The sequence below is a fragment of the Podarcis pityusensis genome (assembly GCF_964106645.2).
Source record: "Podarcis pityusensis genome assembly, chromosome: 1".
Taxonomy (NCBI): Eukaryota; Metazoa; Chordata; class Lepidosauria; order Squamata; family Lacertidae; genus Podarcis; species Podarcis pityusensis.
Genome location: NC_138028.1, coordinates 115629813 through 115645089, shown reverse-complemented (window position 1 = coordinate 115645089; position 15277 = coordinate 115629813). Strand labels below are relative to the sequence as shown.

The 15277-nt window shown below is 40.1% G+C and overlaps 1 protein-coding gene across 1 annotated transcript in view; it reads right to left on the bottom strand.

Moving 5' to 3' along the window:
- Window positions 1-15277, bottom strand: part of TTN (titin) — a 285365-nt gene that overhangs the window by 135230 nt on the left and 134858 nt on the right. Inside the window, exons 129-154 of the mRNA XM_081002634.1 lie at window positions 15004-15087; window positions 14604-14678; window positions 13116-13199; window positions 12606-12929; window positions 11269-11355; window positions 11012-11089; window positions 10614-10691; window positions 10082-10165; window positions 9737-9820; window positions 9477-9557; window positions 7472-7555; window positions 7017-7091; window positions 6781-6855; window positions 6466-6540; window positions 6050-6133; window positions 5228-5566; window positions 4825-4908; window positions 4023-4100; window positions 3722-3805; window positions 3479-3562; window positions 2902-2985; window positions 2151-2234; window positions 1928-2008; window positions 1413-1499; window positions 1142-1222; window positions 42-134 (exon numbers count right to left, since the gene is read on the bottom strand). Coding sequence (XP_080858760.1) covers window positions 42-134; window positions 1142-1222; window positions 1413-1499; window positions 1928-2008; window positions 2151-2234; window positions 2902-2985; window positions 3479-3562; window positions 3722-3805; window positions 4023-4100; window positions 4825-4908; window positions 5228-5566; window positions 6050-6133; window positions 6466-6540; window positions 6781-6855; window positions 7017-7091; window positions 7472-7555; window positions 9477-9557; window positions 9737-9820; window positions 10082-10165; window positions 10614-10691; window positions 11012-11089; window positions 11269-11355; window positions 12606-12929; window positions 13116-13199; window positions 14604-14678; window positions 15004-15087 — 2631 coding nt within the window. The remainder of the gene's footprint in view (window positions 1-41; window positions 135-1141; window positions 1223-1412; window positions 1500-1927; window positions 2009-2150; window positions 2235-2901; window positions 2986-3478; window positions 3563-3721; window positions 3806-4022; window positions 4101-4824; window positions 4909-5227; window positions 5567-6049; window positions 6134-6465; window positions 6541-6780; window positions 6856-7016; window positions 7092-7471; window positions 7556-9476; window positions 9558-9736; window positions 9821-10081; window positions 10166-10613; window positions 10692-11011; window positions 11090-11268; window positions 11356-12605; window positions 12930-13115; window positions 13200-14603; window positions 14679-15003; window positions 15088-15277) is intronic.

The following is a 15277-nucleotide window of genomic DNA, read 5'->3' as shown; positions in this document are numbered from 1 at the left end:
GACTTTGGTAGCTTTACGTTTTCCTCGAAGAGAGAATATACCTTTAGGAGGTGCAACCTCACGTTTCCTAGGAATGGCGGCAGGATACCGTTCTTCCATTTCTTCTAGAAGCATTTCCTCAAATGTTTCTGTATCTTAAAGATATTAGTTTTCTTTGAGACATGCAAAATCATACTTGTAAAGAGCATAGGACAAAAAAGACATAACCAAAGACTATGACCAACAAACAGAGAGCCCAGCCATATTTATTGTGGAATAAACTTATACTTTTCATTTAGTCGCAGAAGCAGGCCCTCTTCAAGGTTAACTAATTCAAACCTTTTGCTCTGCTAATTAGAGCTCAGGCTGAAACCAGATAGGAGTGCAGCACAATTATTTGCTTAAATCTAGGTTTGCTACAATCACATATAAAGTAGAGTGCCTGTTGTTAAGAGCAAAGGGGGTGGAGGAGTGAAAGGTTCTGAAATATGCCCCTTCTGCGCTCCATAAGTCCCTAAACATTTTTTGCTGGAACTCCTTTTTACCCCACCTGGGCTCTGATTATTTCTCTGCTCTCATGGGTCATGTCTACCAAGGCAAGTTAAGGCTCACCCCTCAACTGAGCACTAGTCATGCTTTTATGGTTAGCCTCACTAGTTATAAAGTTTGGTCCCACTGAAACCAGTTGGTCTAATCTAATTAAAATCTAAGTGTTCCACCTTTCTGGTTTCTCGTTATTCCAATCTTCAGTTAAGTTCTGAAAAAAGTTTTTCAGTTAAGTTCTGAAAAAAGTTTTTTACATTGCTACTGAACTATCATTAACTGGATCTTATGCTATTTTCTTTTTCACCCAAGTTTTCATTTTTCTCCCTTAATGCTTTATGAGAATGGTTTTTATTGGGCTACATCTGAGACACATGAAAGGCAGCCTAAATAATATCTAAACCTTGAAACAATCCCCCATGTGTGTCTATTGCTGCATTTGAAAATGAATTTACTTAAAGTCTCTCCAATTAGTAATGTGAATGGAGTGTGAATGGCCAATCAAATGGCCATAAACACCTTTAGTATACATGACAACCTGGGCTTGGGCTCTGTAACATAAAGCATTGACAAGTTAGAAGACTTTTAGATAAAACATTCTAATTAAAGGATTATGTACCTTCATAGCGCGTAGCTTCTTTCCTAGATACTTGAACTGTTACTTGTTCCTCCGAAATGGCTTTCTTTCGTATCACAGGCACTTTAAAGATATTAGTTTGTGGCAGGAAATTAAAAAAATTGTGAAACACATAGAAACAGACAAACTAAATAAACAGTTATTGACGTTGGCACACAACACCCAGAAATTTATGACAATGAGCTTTTATGGCACATTTAAATGCCTTGACATTTGCTAATTCATTATCACTTTCACTGAATTGCTGATGTACCTTTAGCTGCCGGAGGTTCCAATTCTTTTGAGACCGATGGAGTAGGAATTATCTCTTGTGAAACAGCCTTTTCTTGAATCTCAGGTGCTTTAAAGATATTAGTTTTTTTTAGAAATGTGGGCATTTTAAAATAAGAGGTTATTGCAGACCACAGACAAAACAACAGGACACACACATACATATTTCAAAGATCTTGGAAGAAATTTGACACGTATCTTCCATGGTAGAATTACAGTGACAAAACATTGCCTTCTGCATTCGTCTCTGCTTTGCAAGAGTGGCGATTCTAGATGAAAGCAATATTCCTATTCCTATTCAGATTTCTAGTACAGGTGATCTGAATTTTATCCCATTTAATTATTCCCCCTAAAATTGCATGGGATAATTTGTCATTAATTTGGCAAGAAATTCTCCTACATTGCACAAAACACTGAATTATATAAGAGAACAGCAGGTGGGGAAATAAAATGGCGAAATGTCTCATTTCACTGCAGTTGTAGCTAGAGGTGTGTTACCTTTAATGGGCGGGGCTTCTTCTTTAGGTACAGGAGTAGGTTTCTTCTTCTCTGGCACAGCTTTCTTTGCCACCGGAGGCACTTTAAAGATATTAGTTTATTTTTGAGTATGTATACAATTATGTCACACATAAGACAAAAAGGAGCAGACCAACAAAGGGCCTGGATAATACAATGGTAGCTGCTTGCTTTGTGAAGTTAGCGGAAGAGGTGGTGTATGTACCTTTAATGGGCGGAGCTTTCTGTTTTATAGGAACACCAATGGGAGCCGTTTCTTCTGGGACAGCTTCCTCTTCCAGTTCAAGCACTTTAAAGATATTAGTATATTTGAGACATTTCAAAAGGACACTCAAAGGACAGGTTGGGGGGGGGGGAAATAAATAGCACACAGTGAAGACCAGCAGATCAAGAAAACAAATGAAGTTAAAAAAAGAATAATCCTAGAACTAAAGAAGCACAACTCATTTACAATTTGCTCTCTGACATCTATGTTGTTTCCTTTGGCTTTTAAAAGTGAAATGGCTAACAGCAGAAACAGTGATTTTTGCCACAGCAGCTGAATTACTATGCTCTTTTTGACACAGTGATAACAGGCTCTGCTCTGCGTACTAACAACTCAGATTCCTTCCCTTATGTCTATGTTTGGCCAAGTGCATTTGTTTTAAACTGTGGAGGTCAAATGATTGATAGGAAGCTTTGCAAAGGAAATTCAGCAGTGGAGCCAGAATCCTACCATTGGACCATAAGACCTGCTACCTCACTGCAGTATGTCCTCACGCCAAAACATGTGGACAATAATATTTTAAATCATGACATTTTGATTAAGCAAAACACAGCATGATAAGGTGTTTGATATTATAAAGTCTACAAAATCAGACACCTCTTACTATTCTCAGTGCCAATTAAATTGCAAAACTGACTGACCGGCTTTTCAAGCTTAGTTATTTTGCAAATTGAATAAAACTCTGATGTACCTTCAACTGTAGCACCTTCCTTTTCTCTGGAGATAATATAAGTAACTTTTTCTTCCCGTAATGTTTTCTCATGAACTGCGGGAGCTTTAAAGATATTAGTTTTCTCTTAGTTGGGTTTTTTTTAAAAAAAAATAGTTATAACATCTTTAAACGCAAGACAACAATAACACAGTGAAAAGAATAACTAAACAAATTCTTTTTCCATTTTAAATACTTCAGGGGCAGAATATCATTTTAATGGTTTCCTACCAGGAAAGAAGGGGATAATGAGCAATTTAAATTTAATAAAGTGGCTTGGCTGATAAAATACATTTTCTAATGTCAGCTATACCTCTTTTCCTTTATACAGTAAATGCCATCACTTTATTTAGGACATCTTCCAATCACAGCTGTTGTCAACATCGTCAACAGATTTTTGTAAATGAAAATGGTTTCTCCAGATTTCATAGGATTTATGATACACTTGTGCCAGGAACATCTAAGGGCCTTACTGCTGTGATCTAAGCACACTGATCACGCAACTACACTGACGGAGATATACTTTTTTTTGTTCTTGTCTATTCAAAATTTCATCTACCTTTTACTGTGAGAGGTTCTTCTGCTTCATAGGTAGTGATGGATACTTTTTCTTCAGGGACGGCTCTCTTGGGAATGTCAGGCACTTTAAAGATAGAGCATGAACTCAAGCTTATTTGGAGAAATACACACTTCTAAAATAATGTGCACATTGCTGAAAGTTCTCTTCTGAGGCGTTAGTGATAACACCATAGACGAGAACACAGGAATGTCAACATTCTTTCTGTCTTACTACTGAATCTACCTTTAGTTGGTGAAGGCTCTTTCCTTTTGGGAACAGTCTTAGGCACTTTTTCTTCAGGAACAGCTTTCTTAGGTATCTCAGGCACTTTAAAGATACAACACTTTTGTTTAGTTATTTATGAATCTTACATGAATGCTATATACATAATTACAAAAGAAGGGAACGCAAAACACAAGGACACACCATGAATACGTACACATACAGAACAAACACAACATACCATTGAAGGTGCGCAACACATTTATACAAAATACACAGAGAGAAGATGAAAGATACACAAGATAGCGAAGAGTGAATGTACCTTTAGGTGGTGGAGTCACTTCTTTCTTAGGAACAGCTAGAGGTACTTTTTCTTCTGGTTTCTTTTTTGCTGCGGGCACTTTAAAAACATGTATTTCTTTTAAGAGTTTGCCATTCTTTGAATTACGAATCAAGTGCAAGAATAAACAAAACAGACTTAAAATGCCACACGAAATGACAGAAAGGGGTTTAAAAAACGACACAGAAGCATAGGGGCAATATTGATTAAATGTCAAGTTCAACAGAGAAGGAAAAAATTTATCTATCCCAGTTTGTTAGCTATACTGATCTTCCTTCTCTTATCTAGTTGCTTACATATATGGGAAACTGTTCCACTAAACGTAATGAAACTTAGGTGGTTTGGAACCACAATCCAACTATACCCTCTCTCAAGCCCCATTCTTCCTCTGAAAAGCCACTCTGGAAGGTCTCCTCACCTGGCAGCTGAACACACATGGTTGCCCCCCAGTTGTCATGGCCATGGGTACAACTTTCTGCCCAGTGAAGCCAGGTTCACATTGACCAATCAGAGGCTCAAGCTCATGCCCTTAGACAGTTCAACTAACAGGTTTGTATCCAACTTAGAGCAGACACAGTGAAATTAATGGGCCTATGTTGGTCATGACCTTTAATTTCATTGGGTCTGTTATGACTATGAGTAACAATGGATACAACCCATAGTGACATATTAAAATTAATGTCCTATCTGCTAGTGAAAACTGAAATGTAAGGACAACAATCACCCATAAGGGCACGTGATTTTTCAGGGTACACAAAGGAACAGATTCAGCAGCTTTATCTACCTTTAGGTGGTGGAGCTTCCTCTTTTTTAGGTACAGCAACTTTTACTTTTTCTTCAGCAATGGCTCTTTTAGGCACCTCAGGCACTTGAAAAACATTTTACGAAGGAGCTTTTAGTTATTTACAAAGAAACCAAATTGCCAAATTCAGAAGACTGTAATCACAATTACAGAAGAAGTCTCTAATCATTAAAGGAGGATACACCCATCATTAGCTTTTGAACTCTTCAGTAACAACAGCATAGTTGGTTTGACCCACTCTGGGAAACCTGTCCCTCAATGGAGTCTTGTAAGCACAAAAGCAGGGAACTCTGGGGTGGGTTTTTGGGGGGAGGGGAAATTTGGGCATTCAAAAGAAGGTTCAATCTCAGGGCAGCAACAAACAACAGGTAAATGATTAATATACCTATTGCTGGTGGAACCTCATACACTTCCTCATATTCTTCAATCTCCTTGGTCTCCCGAACCTCTTCATAGTACTCAAGTTCCTCCGGTTCTGGAGCTTCTTCATACTGTTCAAATTCTTCTGGAGCTTCCTCGTATTGCTCGACTTCAGGTTCTTCTGGAGCTTCTTCATATCTTTCAGGTTCTGGGGCTTCCTCATATTCTTCAGGTTCTTCACCCTCTTCTACCTGAAGAAACTCCTCAGTCTTCTCATAGGTCTCATATTTCTCATATTCTTCATAGAAGTATTTTTCAACAGTGACCTGTTCTTCAGGGATGGGTTTCTTACGTACCACAGGCACTTTAAAGATAGCATTAATTTTTCATTATTTCAAAGACTTGCTGGTGCATAAGCATACAAAGCAAACATAGAAAGAAAACCACCCAAAAGTTATCATTATAATTACAAGAAGGGTTTTTAAAAATAAAAAAGGGATACCTGTAATGCTAGTAGCCTATAGTAATAGACTAGAAGATGTTAGAAAAGATCAATAATAAATTCACTTTATAAGATATTTAGAGATGCACAAAAACAAACTTAGGTGGAAGAATTTTCTTTGATTTAACAGCAGATATTTTTTCCTCAGAGATGTTAAAAAATACAGTGCTGTTTTAGGTAGGCATTTTTAAATTGTTTACCAAGTATAAGAAAACCACACAATTCATAAAGCATGAATAAAAACGAATGCAAGAAGTTACTAACGTATATTTGACTGTGATGAAACACACATATAATTAGTAATATGAAAGAAGAACATTATAACACAGATAAGAAGAGTTGTACCTTTGGCAGGTGGAGCCTCTACTTTTTTAGGAGGAGCAGTTGGTACCTTCTTTTCAGGGACAACTTTCTTGGCTACCTCAGGCACTTTAAAGACATGACACCACTACTTTAGCTTTTTTATATATATTGCACAATGTCAGTCAAACTACAAGATCACAAGCAACACACAGACATACAAGATGACACAAATCACTATGCTGATTTAGGATGCAATCCTATACCCATCATTTTCCTGGGTGTAAGTCCTATTGATCCCAATGGGACTTACTTCTGAGTCGAAGTGTATAGGATGGCATTGTTTAGTTGGTTCAAGTTCAAACGTACAGTAATGGGACAACAACAACAAAAATGACTGGTTAATGCCATGATAAATGTTATCATCTTATGTATCTATAGGTATAGATTAATGGATATACCTTTCTCTGGAGGAGCTGCCACCTTTTTAGGAACAGGGACTTTCTCTTCTGGGACAGGTTTGGGAACTTCAGGCACTTTAAAGAATATTGAGTTGTTTTAAGAATTTGGTCTCGAGCCAGCGCGGACAAACACATATGACATTGCAACGTTTAAGAGCTATCTATTCAGACAACTTTGCCATATTCCCAAAAGTGAACACCAGGTATGACGTACGGCAACCCTATTTTAATAGCTAATGAATTAATACAAATGGTTATCAGTTATGGACAAAAATAAAAATAAAAATTGCACACCGTTTTAAAGATTGGATATACCTTTTTTGGGAGGAGCTGGGACCTTTTTGGCAACAGGAACTTTCTCCTCTGGAACAGGCTTAGGAACCTCAGGCACTTTAAAGACAACATAGACTTAATTTAAAGCCACCGCACACACAAACATGTAAGACTTCACAGCATTGTTAGCTATGTGTTTCAATGCTCTGAGACATAATGATAATTTCTAGACTTAAAGTAAGTGTCAAAAGCGTTCTGGTTTTGATATATGGCTATACCTTTTGCTGGAGGAGACGGCACCTTTTTGGGAACGGGCACTTTCTCTTCAGGGACGGGTTTAGGAACCTCAGCCACTTTAAAAAAAAAAGCACGATAGTGTTTTGAGAATATGTTTTGCTTTTTAAAAAAATCCTCAGTGCTAACACAACACCACGAAGCACCAAGAACAGGAAGATGTGTACAAAAAGCAAGAAATTCGCAGAACAAACAATTCAGCAATTCAAGAACCCAACAGACAATATTCTGCCAGGAAGCCATTTTCCATACATTGCAAACAGACAAAAGTGACACAGGACAAACATGTTGTACTATATACATTTTGAAATATTTCCTGCACACAGTTTAAATCCCCCTGAATTCACTGGCAAACAAGAAGTTTCTTTTCTCTTCTGGAAGGTCAGCTTGTTAGTACAACTGAAGAAAACACACACTAATTCTTTGTTACTCAGTGTACCTTTTGCTGGAGGAGGCTCCACTTTTTTGGGAACAGCTGCAGGGACTCTCTTTTCTGGGACGACTTTCTTTGGCACTTCTGGGACTTTAAACACATATTTTCGGATTAAGAATTTTGTTTTTAATCCACTTCGGAAAGAGAAACATAGCTCACGTTGGGATTGGGGCAGGGCGGGGAGCACAAACACAGGTCACAGCATAGGCCACAATCCATGAATCTGCTTTAGGGCTTGCGTAACAGAATTTGTGACTATTCCTCTCAGAACAGCAGCCATGCCATATCACAATTCGTGAGGCAGTATGTGGGCCTTTGCTTGTGATAACTAAACAATACACATCAATCCTATTCATGTTTACTTAGGAGTAAATCCCACAGTGTTCAAAGAAGTGTCATTATACCAAATCAGATCATGAGTTAAGGTTAAGGAATCGGGTCTGGAGCTTTTTACAACTGGGTATCCTGTTAGGGACACAGGTGGCGCTGTGGGTTAAACCACAGAGCCTAGGACTTGCCAATCAGAAGGTTGGCAGTTCGAATCCCTGTGACGGGGTGAGCTCCCGTTGCTCAGTCCCAGCTCCTGCCAACCTAGCAGTTCGAAAGCACAAAGTGCAAGTAGATAAATAGGTACTGCTCCAGCGGGAAGGTAAACGGCATTTCCGTGTGCTGCTCTGGTTCGCCAGAAGCAGCTTAGTCATGCTGGCCACATGACCCGGAAGCTGTCTGCGGACAAACGCCTGCTCCCTCGGCCAATAAAGCGAGATGAGCGCCGCAACCCCAGAGTCAGTCACGACTGGACCTAATGGTCAGGGGTCCCTTTACCTTTATCCTGTTAAAATGGGACACGGGTGGCGCTGCGGGTTAAACCACAGAGCCTAGGACTTGGCGATCAGAAGGTCGGCGGTTTGAATCCCCGCGACGGGGTGAGCTCCCGTTGCTCGGTCCCTGCTCCTGCCAACCTAGCAGTTTGAAACCACGTCAAAGTGCAAGTAGATAAATAGGTACCGCTCCGGCGGGAAGGTAAACGGCATTTCCGTGCACTGCTCTCATTCGCCAGAAGTGGCTTAGTCATACTGGCCACATGACCCGGAAGCTGTACGCCGGCTCCCTCGGCCAGTAAAGCAAGATGAGCACTGCAACCCCAGAGTCGGTCATGACTGGACCTAATGGTCAGGGGTCCCTTTACCTTTACCTTACCCTGTTAAAGGGGTCTGGGAAGGGATATTGCTGTCCAGAGGTCACATGGAGGCCAGTGGGCCATAACCCACTGAGAGGCGGCCTTGCAGGGAGCATCACACTTGATGCATGTCAGGGCATGACCTCTTGACCCAACTATCAACAACCAGCAGGCAGGCTGGTTGATCTCGGATACCTACCCAATGTCTTCTTCAAAACCAGTTCACATGGTTTGCCTCCAACATTGGATGGCACACTTCTAGAGTATGGCTATGCAAATATCTTTACATAGAAACAGTTATCTTTAAATACTTAAGTGCTGTTATTTATGTCTTTAGAAACAGGTTTGTAAAATTATTTTCAGAGGCGTTATAAAGAAAATTGCAGCACGAAACCAGATCAAGAAAGAGAATTATTTAGACTGCAATTAAAAGTATGTCTGCAGTCCTATGCCCATTCACTTGGGAGTAATCGTTCATTGTCTCCAGTGCTGTTTTACTGATTACCCAATGGAACTTCCCTGTTGTTTCCTCCCGCCTGCAGTGCCCCTCAGTGCACCCTCAAAATTAACATACAGAAGTCAGGGGACTATTTGAGCAGATTTGGGGGGGGGGGGTGCATGGGGAAAAGGGGGGAAAGGGAAGTCCCACTGAATGAGCAAAACTCTGCTTGCCCAGAATTTGGTACGACTAGCAGAATTTATTCCTGAGTAAACATGCATAAGATCAGATTGCATGGCTTTTAGAGAACATAAAGCAAACGACACAGATCATATTATTGTTCTTATTTTTAAAAGAGGTCTTTGATAAGGATAATGATGAGCTGAATGTACCTTTTTCAGGTATAGCTTCCTCTTCTTCAGGTATATAAACAGGTGCTTCTTCTGGGACAGGCTCCTTTGGTATGTGAGGCACTTCAAGGATTTAATTTGAAGAATATGATTTATGGGTTTGTTGTGACAAAGAAAGAGACAGAAATAGAAAGAGCTGACAGGCAAGGGACAACATCTATATTTGACATACACAAGCATCACATCTAAGATTAAAGAAACACATGAGATCAAGAAGACTGATTTTGACTGGGTTGATATACCTTTAGCTGGTGGAGGTTCTGGTTTTTTGGGCACAGTAAGAGGCACCTTTGCTTCAGACACAGCTTTCTTGGGTATCTCAGGCACTTTAAAGACACCAAGAAACAGACTTTGTATGCACATTGTATCACAAAAAACAAAGAACAGATGTAGCAGAAGATAAAACACAAAAACCATTGATATCTCGGGTGGGTGTGTCTGTGGTTGCAAATCTACACATCCTTGTTGATTCTGCATGGTTAATATTGCTTGTTGAAATATTCTGCACATATCTCTGTGTTAAACCATGGGTAAAGCACTTACACATGTATGTATAATTTATAACTTTCAAATATTATTTCAGATACCTTTAGGTGGAGCGGGCTCTGGTTTTTTGGGGACCGCAACAGGCACTTTCTCTTCTGGCACGGCTTTTTTCGGCACGGCCGGCACTTTAAAAAGATTAATTTGCAGATTGATTTGACTCCTTCTAGTATTTAGACACCACAAAGCAAAAGAACTAAAAGAAGAATGTGCTGCATCTGAACCACAAGGGCAAGGGAATTTGCAGATCTGCTCTTAATGAAACCGCCAGGTTTTTCTCACTGATATAATGTTTCTTTAATATTTATATTTACAGGCCCACCCTTCATGGTATTGACCACCCAGGGAGAGGTTCAACAAACTGCAGCCCTGCTATGTAACGTAGCAGGTCAATTGCTTATAACAAGGCTCTCCAAACTTGAGTCACCAGCTGTTTTTGGATTACAATGCCCATCATCCCTAGCTAGCAGAACCAGTGGCCAGGGATGATGGGCATTGTAGTCCCCCCAAAAAACCCACCTGGAAACCCAAGTTTCCAGGCTTAAAAGGATGACCAGGTGAACAAGGGGACAATACCTTTAGCGGGAGGAGCTTCCACCTTTTTAGGAACAGGTATTTTCTCTTCAGGGACCACTTTCTTGGGCACTTCAGGCACTTCAATTGAAAGAGACAGTACTTTGAGCATAGAATTTGGTTTCCAAATGAAGATAGCGAACAGTGACACAAAACACAAGAAGATTTTTTGTTGTCGAAGAAAATAAACAAGAAGTTACATTTAACAGGATCAAAGGACTATTAACACAGGTTTTTTTTTTTAGTTTGCACAGCAATTTTACCACATAAATGTGCCCAGAGTGGGTCATGACACAACATCAACACAACAGGAAAATCTAAGTACGTCATTGCAATTAATAGCCTAGTCGTAGCCTAATAGATAAGTTTATTTGCACAGGGCAAGCCTCACACTGATTTACCTTTAGCTGGTGGGGCTTCTTTTCGTTTAGGAACCGGAACCTTTTCTTCTGGGACGGGTTTCTTTGGCACCTCAGGCACTTTAAAGATAGGGCAAGAGATTGTTGAGGACACCACACCGTTCACACAGCACATCAAAACAGAGAGTCAACAAAGGCCATGTCTACAGTTGATCCCCAGCCCACTAACGCCACTGAGCCAACAAACTTAATGAACTGAAAGCAAGAGTTTGAGGACACCGAATGAAGAGATGATGTACCTTTTGCTGGAGGAGCTTCCTTCTTCTTGGGGACAGGCGCAGGAGGAGCCTTTTTCTCAGGGACGGGCTTCTTTGGTACCTCAGGCACTTGAAGGATAGGATTGTATTTAAAAGAATGGACGCACCAAGATGCACCATAAGAACACAGCTGTATTGCAATGCTCTGACATGACCCCCGCAAGCTAAGATAACTTAAGGAAAGTTGCTTGCTCCCTCTTCCCCCTTGCAGCCACTTGCATCCCCTGAAAGTCCTCTCCAGAGTGTTGGGGCTCCTTCCTGAATACAGTGAAATGGGGCATACATAGCTGTTTTTTTGTAATCAAGCCAGACCACTGGGTCCATCTAGCTCCTCGCTGTCAATTAGTCAAACCTTGGGTCCCGAACGCCATAGCACTCGGACGTTTTGGCTCCCAAACACCGCAAACCCGGAAGTGACTGTTCCGGTTTGCGAACTATTTTTGGAAGCCAAATGTCTGATGGGGCTTCCGCAGCTTTGGTTTCCAAACGTTTTGGAAGTCAAACGGACTTCCGGAACGGATTCCATTCGACTTCCAAGGTGTGGCTGTATAATGACAAACGGGACATTCTTAGTCCTGCCTGGGAATGCCAGGGATTGAAACTAGAACCTTCTACATTCAAAGCAGATGTTTTACCACAAAGCCACAGTCCTTCCGCAGATGGGGACACTGATGCTGGGAGGGGAGAGTAATTCAAAAGCAAAGATTCAAAGATAAGTTATTTAAGGGAAGGTCATGGAGGAGAAATTTCCCATCTCCTCTATGGTTAAGATATATTGCTCGGCACATGGAGAGGGGTGGTTGGCAATGGAAGAACATGGGGACACTATCAGATGCTAGACATTTTCTTCCTGATCTCACTATTCAGTAGAGCATAGGACAATGCTATCAGATATTCTGTACATATTTTTGTAATCTATTTTACCCCCAAACTATATGCTGTTGTCTTCTCTGGTTATTTACTCTCTGGGAACTGTGGTGTCACAGGGTTTTGGCACACAACTAGCTTGCTGAATTGACATTTTATTCAGCTTGGAGAAGCCTGGGTGGAAATGAAATATATTCCTGAGAGTTTTGCTAGAACTAAAGACACTGCCTAACGTGGACAAGCCCTGTGTTTCTGGCATATTCTCTAATTCAACTACAGCTATTTCTACTTGCAACATGAGCTGCACCGCACACATCTCATAACAAAGGAGAGCAAAATGAACCGAAAGCAAAAACCAAATAAATAACCAAGCGAACAAAAGCCAAAGCCTAACCAAGAGCATTAAAAAAAAGATCCTTTCTTTGTAATGCGCTTGTAAACTGGGATGTTACCTTTAGCTGGAGGAGGTGGAGGAGGCACCTCTTCCTCTTCCTCATACTCAGGAACTTCTTCATAATAAGGAACTTCCTCCTCTTCATATTGAGGTACTTCCTCCTCATATTGTGTGACTTCTTCCTCATATCGGGTTACTTCCTCCTCATAATGAGAGACTTCTTTCTCATATTGTGTGACTTCCTCCTCATATTGTGTGACTTCCTCTTCATATTGTGTGACTTCCTCCTCTTCATATTGGGGAGCCTCTTCCTCCTCTTCATATTGGGGAACTTCCACATGAACCACTTCTTTTCGAGTAATGGTCTTACGGACTTCAGGCACTTAAAAAATACGAATTTTCAAGAGTCTTAGCTAACATATTATTAAACGCATACTAAGAACCAAATTTCAGTGCAATGAAAGAATCAAGCTAGGACAAGAACACTCAGATATACATCAGCAGACGTATACATAAGTATACACTTATGGCACACAAAGAGCATACATTGGCACAATATTAAATGTACCTTTAGCTGGAGGTTTCTTCACTTTAGCGGCAATTGATATGGGCATTTTCTGTTTTGTGGGAATTCTCTCAGGTTCTTCGGGAACTTTAAAGACACAGTATATTTATGTTTCAGAACTTTGATGGTAAAGGTACAGAAGGCCATAAAGAGCAGTAGGAAATTTGACAGAAACAAACATTTAAGTTGCCAGACAAATGAACAAACATTTGGACAAGATGTGGCTAACGCATAGTTGCAGGTATAGTCTTTATACATCCGTCTTCTTACTGGTGTAGTGCATATACACCATTTTGTTGTTAGGATCAGTGGAGTCTATATGTCTATCATATTGGAAAGCTTCCCATTTCTTCAGGTGCTATTACTTAGAAATAGTCTAGACAGTAATCTACAGTAATTTTTCAAGATAATACATAGGGACTTTCATTGCAAGCTGCTATGTATGGTAAATCAAAGGGGTGGAAGTCATTGAAAGTCTGGTTACATTAAGTGGGTATTATGCCAAGTCTCTGTTTAGGTTAATGACATTTTGAAGAAATTTCTACATTCTAGAAGAGATTATGTGGGAAGATTTAAGCCTTCAGCTTTATGGGATGGGACAACTGTAGCAGTCATCCAAGCCAAAAATGAACAAACAAACCAATAATTTATGCAAGCTGTGAAATTTACTCTGTTGGAGGGTGTGGGGAGCCAAACAACCAAATGTCCACTGTTATCTGTGGTTTAGGCCAACAAACTGCTTCTTTTTTGCCTCACTATGAATGAAGTTGAACACCCTCAGCAATTCTTACATGAATACTATCCTGCACCACTGTTTTATATCAGTGAACCTCTTTAGTGAATTAGCATTCACACTGGTTTAGTTCTAGAACTAATAATTCTGCTAATGTAAGAAAAAGACAGACTGGGTTGTTTCCAAAGATGCACCTCTACCGACGGGAGGTTTTTTTTTGTTTTTTTTTTTTTTGTTGAGAAAGTGGAGGCTTCTGTCATCAGAACAGGGAAGGAAACATCAGTTTACACCAAATTGCCTTCCCCTCTGCATCTTCCATGCCACCTCCCGCAGAGCACATTTGTGGCGCAGAGGCATGGCGGCTGCAAGAACAAGAGGGATTTGGCAAAAATCACTTTCCTCACCATTTGGCTGATGGAAGCCTCTAATGGATCAGTAGAACACCTTTAGATACACCTCATTTTAATATAAAAGTGAAAACTGAGGTGATACCCACATGCCATAGCTGTCAACGTTTCCCTTTTTTAAAGGGGAATTCCCTTATTCCGAATAGAATTCCTCGCAAGAATAGGGAAAAGTTGACAACTATGCCACATGCTTCCCAAAGGCATCTCATGAAACACTGTGAAAACAGGATGTTGGACTAGATGGGTCATTGGCCTGATCTAGTAGGTTCATTTTATGTTCTCACCCTGCCCAATAATCTATACAGTGAATTGGTTAGGATTCCTGTTCCCCTACCCTGGTTGAGCTCATACCTGTATATGAAACTTCCTCCTCTGTATGAAGAGAAACAGACATTTCTTCCGAATACCCCCAGTGCTCTTCCACAACTATTATTAAAGACAGAGTATTGAACTTTAGCATTTCTTATGGGAAACACTATTTGAGTCAGACAACGGGAATTTCGATAAGAATGATTAAGCAGTTACAAAACAAATGTAACTTTTATGGCAAGCCTTCTAGGTTTAAATAAAATAAAATAAAATAAATAATTTGGGGGAGGGGAGTGCCCAAAGCAATATCCCCTCAAATGTATTTGGAGCAGAAAAAAAGAATTTGCTTAATAACTTAGGTTTGGATATAGGAATTAATAGGTAGGTTGTTAGCACATTAACCACTTGGACTTTGATTTAGTTTACTTCAAAGCTTGTATACCTTTTTCTGGAGGGGCTGCTTTCCTTTTGGGGACAGCAATAGATATTTTTTCTTCTGAGACAACTGTCTTTGGAACTTCTGGCACTTGAAAGATAGGAAATGTAAGAAAACCACGTGGTGAATTTAAAACCCTCTCTCTGAAGTGTCGCTGTTGGTGGTCTTGTAAGAGGATTATAGACAAAGAAAACTTCATAGACATTTGATTATCTCAAGATTTTCTAATACAGGAGACCAACATGACAACATAATATTAAGCAGACATACATTTAGCAAA